The sequence below is a fragment of the Varanus komodoensis genome, unplaced genomic scaffold (assembly GCF_004798865.1).
Source record: "Varanus komodoensis strain SLA01 unplaced genomic scaffold, ASM479886v1 scaffold78, whole genome shotgun sequence".
Classification (NCBI taxonomy): Eukaryota; Metazoa; Chordata; class Lepidosauria; order Squamata; family Varanidae; genus Varanus; species Varanus komodoensis.
Genome location: NW_025336455.1, coordinates 1858623 through 1873097, shown reverse-complemented (window position 1 = coordinate 1873097; position 14475 = coordinate 1858623). Strand labels below are relative to the sequence as shown.

Sequence of the window (14475 nt, the reverse complement as noted above, 5' to 3'; positions counted from 1 at the left end):
GGGGCGGTGGGTGTGGGCTTGGGTGGACCCCGAGGGACGGTGGAGGACAGGAGGGCCTGGAGGAAGGTTGTCCATGGGGTCGCGATGGCTCAGAATGTGGGGACGGAATAAGGCTGTGACAGCCATGGCTGCTCGTTCTTTGCTTCCTTCTCACGTCCCCTTTCTCTCACCCCGAACATTTTATCTGTGTGTGTTGATGTTTAAACCTGAAAGTAGGTAGCTGGCAGATTTGTTAGATGTGCCTCTGCCTTTCATTAAAATAGGTTCAGCAGTGGACCCACAGCAGAAAAGGCCTGGCTCCCCACCCCGGCACCATTTATACGAGCCTCTGCCAAGAGCCATGTGACAAGCCAGCTAGGCCGGAACTAATCCCTGTGCAAGTGCCACAGGGCCCAGTCCTTCGCCGGAAGGGCAGTGGCTGCCGGATGTGATGCAGCTCACGGAGCGCCTTCCTGGCCCCCCCTGCCACCACCTGGGCAGCCAGCAGGCCTTGGGTATGTGGCATATCGGGGGAGGGGGCTGGTAGCGGGTTCCCCCACGGGCCACTTGCACCAATGGTGACAAGCCAGTCCCTTCTTTCAGAGGAGCCAGGACTGTGGATGAGCGCTACCTAATCTTTGGCAGTCAGACTTTCCCCTTGCTGTGGCTGAAGGATTTGGCTGTGGCTTGGGCTGTGTTATGCTTTGCCACTGTAGGTCAGGTCTAGTGGCCCACTTAACGGGGGTTCCTTCCCAGACTTCCCTTCCCAGTGGAAAGGGCTGAAAAAATTCTGGCCAAGTTGCAAAAATAAAACAGCGGTTTGTGTGCACCAAGCCTCCTCAACAGGTAAAGGCGATGGGAGGTGGTGGTTTGAAGCGCTGGAAGCCAGACCATCGTTCCTGCAGCTGCACCGCTTCCCACCCTGCTGGCCACGCAGAGGGGCCCATGAGGGGACTGCGTGTGGCTCGCAACTATGCTGCATTCTTGCCCGGGAAGCGCCAGCGCCGGCTGCCGTTTCATTCTTGCTCTAGATTCACTCTTTATCAAAGCGGTACTGCTTCGTCAGTCTGTGGCTTTCTGGCCACGGGGAAATTCTTGTGTCTTCAAGAGCTGCCACAGATTGAGAATTCTTCCCTAGAACCCTATAAAGCCCTATAGGGAAACCCTATAAAAGCCAGTGTGGGGCTGGACTCTGGAGGGATGGTCGAGCTCTTTCCTGCACTGAGCCGGGGGGCTGGCTCCGAAGGCTTTCTGGCCCCTTCCAACTTGTATGAGCCTGCAATTCTGCGATCTGGGTTCTCGTCCCCACTCAGCCATGGGGGCAGCTGGTGCCTTTGGGCCAGTCAGACCCTCAGCCCAGTGTACCCCTCGGGGTCCTTGTGGGGATAAGATTGAGAGCAGCAGGAGGAGACTAATAAGTCACTCTGAGGTCTTAAAAAAGCAGGATATACCTCTAATATACAAATAGCTGCCTAGGAAGGCCTCGGCAGTTATTGGTGGCATATAAATACATGTATAAATAAATAAATATAAAAAACAGGTACTGAACACAGTGCCACTGGTCAGCCATGGGTAGAATTGGGGGCCCTTTTCTTGCGTAGTCTTTTGTCTGCATTGTATACCTTTGCAAGATGTCACGTTTGGCTCAGTGGCAGCTGCCTCTGTAGTTGTGCCGCCAAGAAGACCATGAGCTTGATCCACCCAGCCTCCCATCTGTCCTGGCATAAGGAAGCTGGAACAGTCCACCCGCCGGGAACTCCCTGGTTTGAATCTTACCACTACTATGAATTCGGCCACTGATGGAGCCATTTGTTTTAACACATCTGTACTGCCTACTAGTCCAAAGCTCTCTCGGGGTCTGAATTTTCGTGAGTCACCCAACAGACAGTATGATCAAAGCATTAAAAATTTTAAAATTGTAAGAGTTTTAAAAAGGAGCAAGCCACTGTCTTAGCCTTGGCATTCTGTTTGTGGTGGGGGATAACGCTAATACAGGATATACAGTGTATATTTTCCAGTGGCCCAGCCAACAGAACGGTGCCCTGTTTCAGCTGTTCACCAACTGACTAGTCCTGCCCCCAGGGATGCTGAAAGGGAACTCCTAGCGTGGGGGAAAGAAGGCACAATTAAGGTTCCTGATTTATGGGGAAGGCAGAAGGCTACCTTCTTTGCAGACTCATTTCCTTTTGCCCTTTAATGGGATTGCAGCTTCCTACATGCTGTTCAGACATTTCCTGCTGCCCCTGAGCAGTGTCCAGTGGAATTCAGACGAAGAAAGGCTTCGGTTTAAAAGGTGGCCGCCCCTTGGTGTGCTGGCCCTTGCGCTCTTGCTCCGGGCAAATGTTATAATCCCTTTGCTGCCCATCCTTATCCTCTGAAGATCTGTGTTCCTTGGATATCTATTTCAGGTACACAGGCAAGCTATAAACAAAACTAGGGAGCTGGTGTACCTTCCTCAGAAGGAAGCATTTGCAGCTGTTTTTATCCGATGTTGTTTAACTTCTGTTCTGCCCAATAGCGGGAGCTCTCCGAGCAGGTGACAACAGTATTTGGAGAGAGGCCACGCAAAGGCCAGTCTGTAAGAACGGACAAAGAGGCCTGCGCTCAGCCCAAGGTCCCTCTGGTCCAGCATTCAGTGCCACCAAGGCCAGCCTGGGCAAGAGTGGGATAGCAGCGCCACAGCGCCCTTCTCCCCATGTTCCCCAATGAGCGACGTATCGCCTCTTAAAATTTCCTGGCAGTCCACCCACTGAATGCCGCTTATGCATGGTGTGCACTTTCTTGAAATCCAAGGGAAGGAGAGTCTGGATGTTTTTTACATTGTGGCACAGTCGATTACAAACGAGTTACCCTGGCGACAGCTCGCTGTACCACGTGCAGTTGCCGGGGGAAGGAAAACATCCGAGTTCGGGAGGAAATGGAAGAACGAGGCAGTGCTCGTTACCTTAGAAGTTCGGTGCATGAAAAATAATTGCAACGACCATTTACAGAGAGGTGTTGGCAACATCCGAGCATTAGTAAATTAATATTAACACTCCTTAACGGTTTGCTAAAAGGCTGCGCTCGCGAGGCAGCCACAGGGGCTGGAATCGAACTTCTCGGTAAGTGAATCCAGTTTCACTCCGGATTACCTTGTCCTTGAGCAGCTAGGCTGCAATCCATGGCGGGAGCGTCTGTTGCACAAGCTGAAAGGCATTGCCTGCCACGAACTGGCCCGGATGGCTTCGGAGGAGAAGCCCGACAAACCCGAAAGGCCGAGATCCCTGCAGGGATCCCGCGAGACGCGTCGGACTACAACTCCCAGCACGCTCCCCTGTTGAGCGGCAGCCGGGAATGGTCGGAGAGCGCCGCTGGGGGAAGGCGGGAGTGAGAGTGCGTCCGCCGACGTGGTTGGCGCACAGCTCCCATGAGCCCCAGTGGTGAGGCATCGTGGGAGTTGTAGTCCAAGGACCTCACGAAAAGCCGCCGCGCGGCTCCTGCCTTCTCGCGCCAGGTAGGCTGCCTAGGGGGCGTGGCCGAGCAGGCAGCGGTGACTCGCGCGATTGGGCGGCCGCCAGCCAATGAGAGCGCGCCGGGCCTTGGCCAATGGGCGGCGAGCGCGGCGTCGCCGGGCGGCCAATGGCTTGGCGCCGGGCGCGCGGGAGTAGGACGGCGCGGAAGGCGCGCGGGGCAAGATGGGCGGCGGACGGGAGCGCGAGATTCGCCGTGAGTGGCTCGGGGGGGGGGGCGGCTGGGGACGATGGGCGCTGGAGTCCAGGCGCCCGGGCAGCGGGGCTTGCTCGGGGCTGGAGCGGGGAATTGGCCGGGGCGGGAAGCCTCCCGGCGCCCCCGCGGCCCGCCCCGAGCCTCGATGGAGGGCAGTGCGGGGCCGGAGCCCCTCCGCCGCGACGTTCCCGGAGGCGCCGGCCCTCCCCCGGCGACCGCGGTGGGTCCCCGGCGCTCTCGTGGCGCCTTCGTGCGTGGGGCGCCGCCGGCTCCCGCTCGCCTTCTTGCCCCTCGCGTGCCCCCCTCCTCCTGTGCCGGTTTTCCCCGCGCGGCAGCGGAAGAGGCTCGCACAGCCCTCCTCCTCCGCTGCATCCTCACAACATCCCTGTGAGGTAGGTCAGGCGGAGCCGGCGGCTGGATCGAAGCCGCCCAGGAATCAGGCGAGCTGCGGCCAGCCCGGCGACTCGCACGGCTCCCGCCGGACTCTTGCAGCGACTTCCCGCAAGGGATCCCTTGGGGTGGCCTGGATTCATACTATGGGCGCATTTTGCTGGGGGAGAGCAAAGGCGTGCAATGGCTCTGCTGTCCCCGTGGCCCTCTTAGCGAACGCGCCTTGGCTGAGTTTTGCTGGGCCCATTTTTATTTATTTATTTAGTAAACATATTCCTCCCCATTCGCCAAAGCCTTGGGGCGGCTTACAAACATAAATATCACCAATACGAATTAAATATAAAATTGGAGACATCCTGGCCAAAGTTATTAAAATCAATAAGTAATATCAACAACTAAAATGACGTTTAAATAAAAAGGTCTTGGTCTGGTGCCAAAAAGCAAATAACGACGGTGTCAATTTTGCAGCTTAGTGGCAGTAGCCGCCTCTTGTGTGGCCAGATCCTTACTCTTTTTCTGAGATCTGAGATCCTTACTCTTTTCCTGAGATCCATAATCTTTTTCTGAGTTTTCTGAGATCCAGTCCTTGCTGTCTGCCAGCCAGTTCTTTCCCACAGTGGGAAAGGCGGGGGCTGCCTAGGAAGAAAGACCAACCTGTGACACACTCTTCCTTGTGTCTTATTGCGGAGACAATTTTAGATACGGTTTTAAATGACCGCCATGCAGGACTGTTGTCCAAAGGTTGTTGGCTGTTATACTGGTTGTTTTGTACTATTTATGAATATGTTGTTTATACTGTTCTTACAAGGATTTTATATCCGGTGTTTTTACGATTTCAATAATTGTAAATTTTCCAGAGAGCCCATGGCCTATGGAGTGGTATACAAATGCAATAAATAAATAAAAAGGGTGTTGAGGCAAGTTTGTGCTTGTTCAAAAAGGAGCAGCTGTTTGGGGCATACTTGCTTTCCAGCCCAGCAGGTGAGACAAATATTTCTTTTCCTCCTGTCCATTAGAGCTTCAGAAGGGCAAGGAGAAAGCCCGACGGAAGGGCGACCTGAAGGAGGAAGCCGCCCTCTGTAATCAGCTGGGGGGCCTCTTGGCTCGCCATGGTAAGCATTATCCGGAGGGATGATCTAAAGGCTTGCAAAGCTACTTCCCGTTCAGGTTCTTGAGACTGAAGGATCTTGCAGGTTGAGTTCCTTTGAATGGCGCCACGGGAGCACTCCTGCATGGTGAAATGCAGCCGACATCCAGCTCCCTTCTGACGCTATACAGTGGTGGCCTGTTGTGGCCAGCTGGTGTGTCGTATTGTTTTAGCAAAAACTAGGATGGGGCCGAGTAGGGAGCTGCTCACCCCTTTCCTTGCTGCCATTTCCCCCACATCTCCCTCGGCATGTGAGCTGCTTTCCTCTGCCCTCCTCCTGATGGCTGCCTCTGATGCGGCTGCGCATTTGGAGGCTGTTACATGCACTTACATTGGCCCTCAATTCTCACTGTACACGTCTGGAGAAAGTGGGGCTCCTCACAGGCATCCACAGGGATCTAACTGAGACTTAAACCCAGCTCAGTGGCCCACGTACAAAGCGTGGGTTCCACGGGTAAGTTATTGCCTGCACTGCAGTCCCTCCCTTTGGTTGCCTCCTGAGGCAAGAGCAGGACAAGGGCTCCCTGACCTGGGTGTGTTTGGAGCAATGGTGGTGCTTCTGGCTGGTGTGCGTGTGCCATCTTCCCACTGCCCTCACCTTGGTGCAGCGCGCCCAGCGTATCCCTGTGGATGCAGTACTGCCTTTCCATGCCGTGAGAGGTCTGCAGCTGACCCCTTTTGCTCGACAGGGCGGTTCCAGGAGGCTCTGCAGGAGCATCGGCAGGAGCTGCATCTCCTGGAAAGCGCTGACGATGTCATCGGCTGTGCCGTCGCGCACCGGAAAATTGGGGAGTGTTTGGCTGAGCTGGAGAGCTATGAAGCAGCACTGAAGGTAGGCGCTGTGGCCAGAGGAGGTGAGAACTTGACTCCTCCAGCCAGCAGGAGCTTCGGATGTAGGCTCTTCCTGGAGATTACAACTTGGCCTGACACCTTGAATGGTTTATAGATAAGAGGTGTACCTCTCTCTTGCCCTGATCTCCAGAAAGATCAACAGGCAAACAGTCTCTAGAGGAGCTGCGTGCTTGCTTGTGTATCTCCACCTCTGGGGCTGCCTCCATCTTGCCCCTGAGTCTTCTGGAGAAGTTCTGATTTTAAAACTGGACACGCCTTTGGGCCTGTGGATAGGCAGCGCTGCATCTTGCCCGGGTGCTGCAAAGGGCTACGTGTGTGTAGCCTCTTAGATTTGTGGGCGATTTATAAGCAGACATGGACCACCGAAAGCCCTTATGCGAAGGGGTAGCTTATATCTTTACAGCAACCCCACGTGCTGTTCCAGCTGCTTGTACTAATGGTGCACAAGCTGCATCTGTCAGTGCTTCCAGTGGGTTGTGCGATGGTTGTGACAGATGCGCGTCCTCTCAAGCCTAATTTACAGCCTGGATGTACACATTTCCCTTAACTCCAGAATATGGGGTGGCATCCAAATGCGATGGATGGATAAATAAAATTATATTTCTCAGCCCGTAAAATGCTTTCTAGTGAGTATGCTTGTTCTTTTTGAATTAGTAGAGTAGGAAGTATGATGTGGGAACCCTATAAACTTGGCGACTTAGTAGAATTAAACTCGAATCTCCCAAGGCCAAACACTTTACACAAAATACGTAGAGAATTCCTTGTGGATTCTGTGGATTCTCTTGGTAGAAGACTTGTCTTCTCCTGGAGGGTGGAAACCTGAGCCTCTGTGTTGCTGCCCGGCTGCAGCAGCGAACTGGATGAGGCTCTGTCCATGCGGGACTGAAATGCCGTGAGCGGGTGCTGCGTCTGGCCAGAGGAGGATGCTCTACCTCTTCCGGGCAGCGTTGCAACTCTCCCTGAAGGAGCAGCGCCGCAGCGTGGCTGTCCTGCTGGAGCCATCGTTGCCACTTGAAGCTCACGTGGTTTCAGTGACGCAGGGCGCCTTCTGCCAGCGGCAGTCGGTGGCCCAGCTGCACCCCGTCTGAGCAGGGGTCGGCTGACTTCCGTCATCTGTGCTCTGGTAACGTCCAGATTGCAGCGTTTTGCATGAGGCTCCTGGGGGTGGTTCAGGGGCTGCGGCGTGCAGAATGCGGCAGCCGGATTGGTTGCGGGGGCCCGGAGGCCTGGACACAACCCGCCGGTTCCTGCTCACTGGCACATGCGGCCGGGTGCTGGTCTTGTCCTGGCACGGCCCATAAGCGCATTTCCAAGGATGAGCCTTCCCTCGCTTACCACCTGCGGCCCTCCTCCAGAAGGGAGGCTCCGAGGGTGGCCATACGGGCTCGGGTCTCCAGGAGCGGTCCCCAGATGGTGGGATGCTCTCCCCAGGGGGGCCTGCCAGTTGGGCAGTGCCAGGCGAAGACTTAATTCATTTAATATTTTGCCATGGGCCTTTGTCATGGATCTTGGGATTACCGTTGGTTAAAATCCTCACTTTTAGTAGGCTGGATTTATACTGTGTTATTTTTTACTAGATTATACTACGGCCCGTGTTTTAGATTGCATTTTTAGGACTTTATGTGACTGTCCAAAAGCAAAAATGTCAGTATTTAGACTATTGTCATACCTGGGGAAAGGAAAAAGCTCCTTGGAGAAGAGAACCATGTGAGGGCAGGTTGAAGGCAGGAGAGGAAGGAAAGGAGGACTAAATGGGAGATGGAGTGACTCCGATAGGGAAGCCACTTGCAGGAACTGGGCAGGGCTGTCACGGACCGGACAGCTCAGAGAGCTTTCTTGCACACGGTTGCCGTGAAGTGGAGTGGACGGCACAGAACAGCAGCAGCCGCGCAGAGAGATTTGGTTGCTGGCAGCATAGGGAGGGATTCAGGCAGCGCTCCAGTGGGGCCGCGGGCATGCTGGGGTGCTGCCCAAGTGGGAGGCCAGCCCGTGATGCTTCTCTCTGTGCTTCTGCGTGGGCAGCACCAGCGCCGTCACCTGGAACTGGCCTGCTCCCTCTCCAGCCATGTTGAGCAGCAGCGAGCCTGGGCCACCATCGGCCGTACCTACATGTTCATGGCTGAAAGCGAGCCCGCGAGCGAGGCCCTTCGGGAAGCGGAGAACGCCTTCATGAGGAGCCTGGCTGTGTTGGAGGAGAAGCTGCAAGGTACCACTGCACCGTGCGATGAAGGTGGCCCCTGCCCCGTGCCGTGGGTGCACCCAGGTCCAGGACCACCAGGCGAGGGGGCTCGCTGCCAGACTCGGGGGGCAGCTGATGGGGAAGCACGGGCTTCCGTGCATGCAGAGCAAAGGCCGGGCAAACACGTCAGAGCGTGTTGAGGTTCTTCTAAGGGCTCCTTGCAGCTTGTTTCTTGAACGTTGGCCTGCATGCGTCCCATTTGAAGGGGGAAAGGACATTTTTCAAAATGTGCAGTTTGTCCTGACCGAAAGGCTCATTCCTCCAGCCCCAGCTAAAACCTGGACTTGGAGATTTGGCAGTGTAATTTGCACATCTCCTGAAGCACGTGCTTTTGAATGGAGATGCATTTTCGGAAATTGCACAGAGAAATACTGGAGAAAAGTAACCCTGCGGCAGCTCGCATTTGGAATGCAGACAGGACGCGTCCAAACGATTTGAACAGGAACAGCCTTTCTGTACATTTTCAGTTTGGAAGGAAGATTTGGAAGTGTTCAAACGGGCTAGAGCCAGGAGCGTTGTCCTGGAATGCCGGCAGTCCTCTGTGCCTGCTGGGCACCAGAACGCTTGCTTTCCTGTGTCAGGACCAGTGGGGCCCGTCTGGGTCGCAGGCGTGGGTCTCTGGGGGAGGGCGGCCTGCAGCCTGTCTTGCTTCTCGCAGGGGAAGTCCCCCAGCGGGAGGTGAGTGAGATGACGGCGCGACTCTACCTGAACCTTGGCTTGGTCTATGACAGCCTGAAGAATCCGGCCAAGTACACGTACTACATCAAGAAGAGCATTTACATCTCCGAGTAAGGACCTCCGCCTCTCCTGGGGCAAGCCCGCGTGCCAAGATTTCCCAAATTAACCTCGCTGGCTGAGGGAGCTGCAGGCCGGCAGATAGGGAGGGCAGCAGCCCGAGGAGGGCCCTGGGCTGTTGGCCTCTTCTTCGTGGCAGGGGCTCCCCTGGCCCTGTCGCTCGTCGCGGGGCGAGCTCCTCGGGCCGGGCAGCAGCGGAGGCTCAGCTCTGGCAGCCGCCTCGTCAGGGTCTGGGCAGCCTCCGCCCCCAGAGAGCAGAGGCGCCACTCCTCTGGGTGTTCGGGCCTGCGGTGGAGGAAGTGGTGCTTGGTGTGGGTTTGCTCCCGGGCGCCCCTTGGGGTGGGGAGTTGGGGAGTGAGCGTGGCTGGGGGGCGGGGAAGCCTTGGGCACCTGCCTGGTGGCCCGGGCTGCCCCTCTCCCCTCCCCAGGCAGGCTCAGCTGCACGAGGACCTCTACCGCGCCTACTTCAACCTGGGCAACATCCACCTCCGGGAGGGCGAGCATTCCAAGGCCATGCGCTGCCTGGAGCGGGCGCGCGAGTGCGCCTGCAAGATGAGCGAGAAGTGCATGGAGAGCGAGTGCTGCGCGGGCATCGCCCAGGTGAGAAGGCGGGGGGGCCCACGCGGCTGTGCCGGGGGCACGGGGGCCCTGCGGCCGGTTGCTCTGTGCGGGGTGGGCCAGGTTCAGCCCTCTGGGCCGCAGTCCAGCTCTCGGGGGCCTTTCCCGGGCCCCACTCCCTTCCCCCGGCCACCAGCCTTCTAGTGTCCTTGCTTTCGGAGTTACTTTCCCATCCTAAGAGCTCATTATGTCCGCAATCACGGCTCGCCCTTGTTGCCAGTCCTTGTTGCTGTGAGATAAGGTATGTGCGCCCACCCGCGCATGCCGACGTGCGCATGCCAGCAGTGTCCCCTGCGGGTAAATAGGAGTCCTGGTGGTGGTTGAAGCGATCGTGGGCCGTGCTGGCTGTGGGCGGCGGGAGCGGTAGTCCGGCTCCGGGGTTGGCATGCTGGATTATGGCAACCAGGTCTGCTGCCCAGCTGCGCTGGGGCAGAGGGGCTTCGATGCCTTGCTGGCAAGTGTGTTTTCTGCTCCTAGTGTTAGCTGGAAAGCCCTTCCTCCGCTGAAGACGACCCCTGGCCTTGCTTTCCTGCCCCGTGTTCCTAGGCCTCTGGCTTCCTTCCTTACCAGCCTTCATTTGCCCCATCACCGTGCTCTCCGTCTCCTCCGGGGATCATCCTCAGGGGGGCTCAGGGCCCCCCTCAGCTGCTCTGGAGGCCTGACCTGTGCTCTGCCTGTCTCCGAAGGTGCTGCTGAGCCTGGGGGACTTTACGGCAGCCAAGCGGGCTCTGAAGAAGGCCTACCGGTTGGGCTCCCAGCAGCCGCAGCAGCGGGAAAGCATCTGCCGCAGCCTGCGCTACGGTGAGTGGGGGGCTCCTCTCGCCCCGCCGTGGGGCCCCCCGAGGGCCGAGGCGCCCTGCCTGAGCGCGCTCATGGGATGCGTCCTTCCTGGCAGCCTCGAAGGTGAGCAGCCTGCAGCAGGCCCTGGAAGAGGCAGAAGCATCCGGCCAACAGCGAGCCGCCCTGGGCCTCTGTGAGCAACTGGGGGACCTTTTCTCCAAGGCGGGGGACTATCCACGGGCTGTGGAAGCCTACGAGAAGCAGGTGAGGGGGGCTGCCCGTCCTGCCGCTGAGGCTTGCCTCGGGAGGGGGCTTCACTGGACTGAGAAGGCGTGGAAGCGAAGTGGGGGCCTGCGGAGCCTTCCCGGGGAGGCAGGGGCAGGTGGAGGGGGGGCTTGCAAAGGCTCTGCTGCTTCAGGAGAGTTGCCACTGGTTCCCTCTTTCGATGCCCCCCAGAGGGCAACTGGTGGCTCGGCATGTCCGGTGGGTCACAGGGATGAGGCTGCCAGGGGTTGGGCCTCAGTGCCATGAGGGAGGTCTTTGGACAGGCGGACGAGCCTCGTGGGCTGTCGAGCCCTCTCTGTCTCCTCCCGCCTCCCTCAGCGGGTGCCTTCCAGATGTGTTGGACTGTGCGCAGCACATGGTCCAGCACGTCCAGAAGGCACCAGCTTGCGCGAGGCCTGCTCCTTGGGCAGGGGCTTCCCAAGATCCTGGGCCCGGGGCCTTTCCGTGGCGCACTCGCGGGAGTCGTGTGACCGGCCCCAGAGCCCTTGCTGGCACGGCGGGGGCTTTGCCGCTCTGCCCGCCCCTCCCTCCCTCCCTCCCTCAGCAGGAGGTGCTCTGAGCTTCCCTGAGGAAGAGCGTGTGTGGCACCTTGTGCCTGGGATTCCTTCTCCAGGGGTGCCGGAACTTTCCTAGCCGAGGAGGAGAGGGCAGGGGTTGGGAGAATGTGCAGCTCTGCGCAAGGAGTCGGGCAGGCCGGGGACTGGGTGGCAGATGCGCTGCCGTGTCCTGGGGGCAGCCCCCGGGGGGCAAGGGCAGGCTTTGCGATGGAGACTTCAGCAGGGCAGTGCCCTCGGTGGCTGCTCGTTGCCCGTGCTTTAGGGAAAACACGAGCGGGAAAGGCAAGCGGGAAGAAGCAGACTCCGTCCCGCACGGAGAAAGCGCGACTCTGGCTGCCTTGGTGCAGCCGGGCCGAGAGCAGGCCTCCGAGTGCAGGCGGGAGGGGAGGGGCAATGCCGGGGCGGCTGAAGGGGTGAGGGGGTGCGTGGCCGGCGCCCCTTGCCGCCGGGGGGCTTGGCCGTGGCTGCTCGTGGCCGGCCTTGGACACCCGGCCTGTGTTCCAGCTGAGCCACGCCCAGGCTTTAAAGCGCCCGGAGCAGGAGCTGGCCGTCATTCACGTTTCCTTGGCTGCCACATTTGGGGACCTGAAGGACCACGCACGGGCCGTGGAGCACTACAGGGCAGAGTTGGCCCTGCGGCAGGGGAACCCTCTGGAGGTAAGAGGTGGCGCGGTCGTGCCGAGGACTTGCGCTGACCGGGAGCCCCCACTGCATAGCCCCCGTTCCCAAACCCAGCAGACCCGCACACGGGGCCGGCGTGGGGCAGGCGGGAAAGGGGAGCTGGGGAGCTGCTGAGTCTCGCCTCTTCCTTCCGCGGTCAGAGGGGGAAGACGTGGCTGAACATCGCCCTGGCCAAGGAGGAGAGCAGAGAGAGCTACGAGGAGCTGAAGCCGTGCTTTGAAAGTGCTCTGCAGTGCGCAGAGCAGGCCAGTGACCCCAGGCTGCAGGTGAGCGCGGGAGGAGAGGCTTGGGCAGAGAAGGGGAAGAGGGAGCAGGGCCTCCGACAGAGTCCTGCCCTTTCCTCTGCCGCAGACGCCGGCACCCAGGCCTCGGTGTCTCCTCGTGTTCTCCCTCCCCCGCTCCCTGCCCTTACGAGAAGGCTGGAGGTCTCTGAGGGACGGAGGGAGTGGGGGGGGGGGGATCCACCGCAGGCGTGCCTGGGCAGGCATTTGGGCAGGGTTCCCGCCACAACTTCCTCAGCTAGAGGAGCCGCCACAGTTACGTGTAAGCAAGTGGTTCTTATAAAAATGTGCACATCTTGTCAGAAGTTCGGGCCTTAAACTCTGTTTGTTTGCGTTCGTGTCAACATATGTTTTGCAAAGGGTTTGTGTTTTATTTAATTGATTCCTTCATTTAAATGAAGAAATTGGAAGGAAGCACAAGCTTGCACAAGGGGAATGGAAACAGGAAAAGATTCTGAGGAGCCTACTGCTAACAGCATCAAGGCCAACATTTAAAAATTCTTTAAACTTATCAGAAACAAATCAGCTAGAGGGGTAGTTGGACCATTGGAAGGTAGTAGAGTTAAAGGAGCACTAAAGGAGGAGACGGAGATTGTGGAAGGAAGCGCTCTGCACCGCACGTAGTGCACGGGAGGCAGCGATGGCCGCCAGTCTGGGGGGCTTTAAGAGGGAATTGGCCAAGTTCGTGGAGGAGGCGGAGGCCCTCGCCATCAATGGCTGCTTGTCACCTGCGGTATCGGGGCAGTGCCTGCGTGCGCCAGTTGCTCGGGAGCCTGGGCGGGACGGGGCTGCGCTACCAGGCGCGCCTGGGGTGCTCCTGCGGGAGCTGGCCTGCTGCCGGGCGAAGGGGACGCTGGGCTGGTCCGGCAGCGCTTGCCTTGCGTTCGGATCCCACCCCTTTGGCTCCCGCAAGAGGCCCTAAGGCAGCGTACGTATTCTCCCCCTTTATCCTCCCAGCAACCACCCAGTGAGGGCCGCTCTGAGGGGGAGTGACCATGGCTGAGTGGGGACGAGGACCCCAGTCTCCTGGGCGCAGTCCTCTCGCCGCTGCACCTCTCTGGCCCTCACAGATTTAGTTCCTCTGGGCAAGAGCTAAGGCAGCTTTCTTGCCCCGAAGTCTGAAGAGCCTGCAGCTCCCTTTGAAGGCACTGGAGGCATTCAGAAAGAAGCTGGGCAGCCCTCTGAGTGGGATGGTGTGACGTGGTGTCCTGCAAGGGCAGGGGGTGGACTCGATGGCCTTCGGGGCCCCTTCCAGCTCTGCTATCCTATGATTCTACGAAAATCAGGAACGGGCTGGGACGAGAAGTTGGGATACCCCCTGAAACCCCGATTCTGCATTTCTCAGCGTCAGATCCTGCAGCACCTCCACGCCTCTCAGCAGCGATGCGAGTGCCCCGAGGCAGCCGACACGCTCGTCCGGCTGCAGGACCTCTGCCGCGCCCAGGGCTGGCGTTCGGATGGGGAGGCCAGCGAGGACGAGGACTGGCAGGACAGCGAGCCCGTGGAGGCGAGTGAGCTGGAGCTCTCCAGCAGCGGTGAGCATCGGGGGGCTGGCGGGCGGGACCTGGCTGCCAAAAACACGAGCGTTTAAAAAAATACATCTGGAGTCACCCTTTCACCCAGCTGGTTAAAACTTGCAACCCTTTAAAAGCCAACCTTTAATTAAAATGTTAATTTACAAGGTTTAAAGACACACTGCAAATGTTAGAAGAGTAGCACAGCAGGAATTGGAGCAGAAGAAAATAATACAAGCTGAATGTCGAGCTAAGAGGCTTAAGGGCACAATCTTTTGTGAGTTTAGGGCGGGGGAAACTCATGTTGGCAAGTTATTTTCTGTCTGAACTGGCATAAGATTGTGCCCTGAAATACTAAAAAGCTACATGGAAGGAAGAGGTTTTAGCAGCCGGGCCTTGCGGTGGTGGGAGGGGGACGGAGGGGCTTCCACGCGTCTGCCTCCTTCGGGAAGGAGCCGTTCAGCCTGGCCCTTCCAGCCTGTTAGCTCTGGCAGAGCACGCACAGCCTCGGCCGCTGGGTGCTCTGGAGAGGCGAGGAGGACGGGGCCTCTTTGGCGCCCAGGCGTTGTGGCCGGGTCCCTGGTGAGGTGTCCGCAGGGCAAAGGCAGGTGCGGAGGGCTGCCCCGGCACGGGTCATTGGTGCTCTGGAGAC

The 14475-nt window shown here is 58.4% G+C and overlaps 1 protein-coding gene across 3 annotated transcripts in view; it reads left to right on the top strand.

Moving 5' to 3' along the window:
• TONSL (tonsoku like, DNA repair protein) overlaps positions 1-14475 on the top strand; it is a 28841-nt gene that overhangs the window by 4416 nt on the left and 9950 nt on the right. The window contains exons 1-11 of one of the 3 annotated variants that reach the window (XM_044453220.1): positions 3627-3684; positions 5091-5186; positions 5911-6053; positions 8096-8279; positions 8971-9100; positions 9536-9707; positions 10412-10526; positions 10621-10769; positions 11852-12004; positions 12169-12294; positions 13655-13844. In XM_044453220.1, coding sequence (XP_044309155.1) covers positions 3654-3684; positions 5091-5186; positions 5911-6053; positions 8096-8279; positions 8971-9100; positions 9536-9707; positions 10412-10526; positions 10621-10769; positions 11852-12004; positions 12169-12294; positions 13655-13844 — 1489 coding nt within the window. In that variant the 5' untranslated portion in view covers positions 3627-3653. Of the gene's footprint in view, positions 1-3626; positions 3685-5090; positions 5187-5910; positions 6054-8095; positions 8280-8970; positions 9101-9535; positions 9708-10411; positions 10527-10620; positions 10770-11851; positions 12005-12168; positions 12295-13654; positions 13845-14475 lie in introns of those variants that run through there. The other 2 variants (XM_044453222.1, XM_044453221.1) reach the window with 2 other exon arrangements.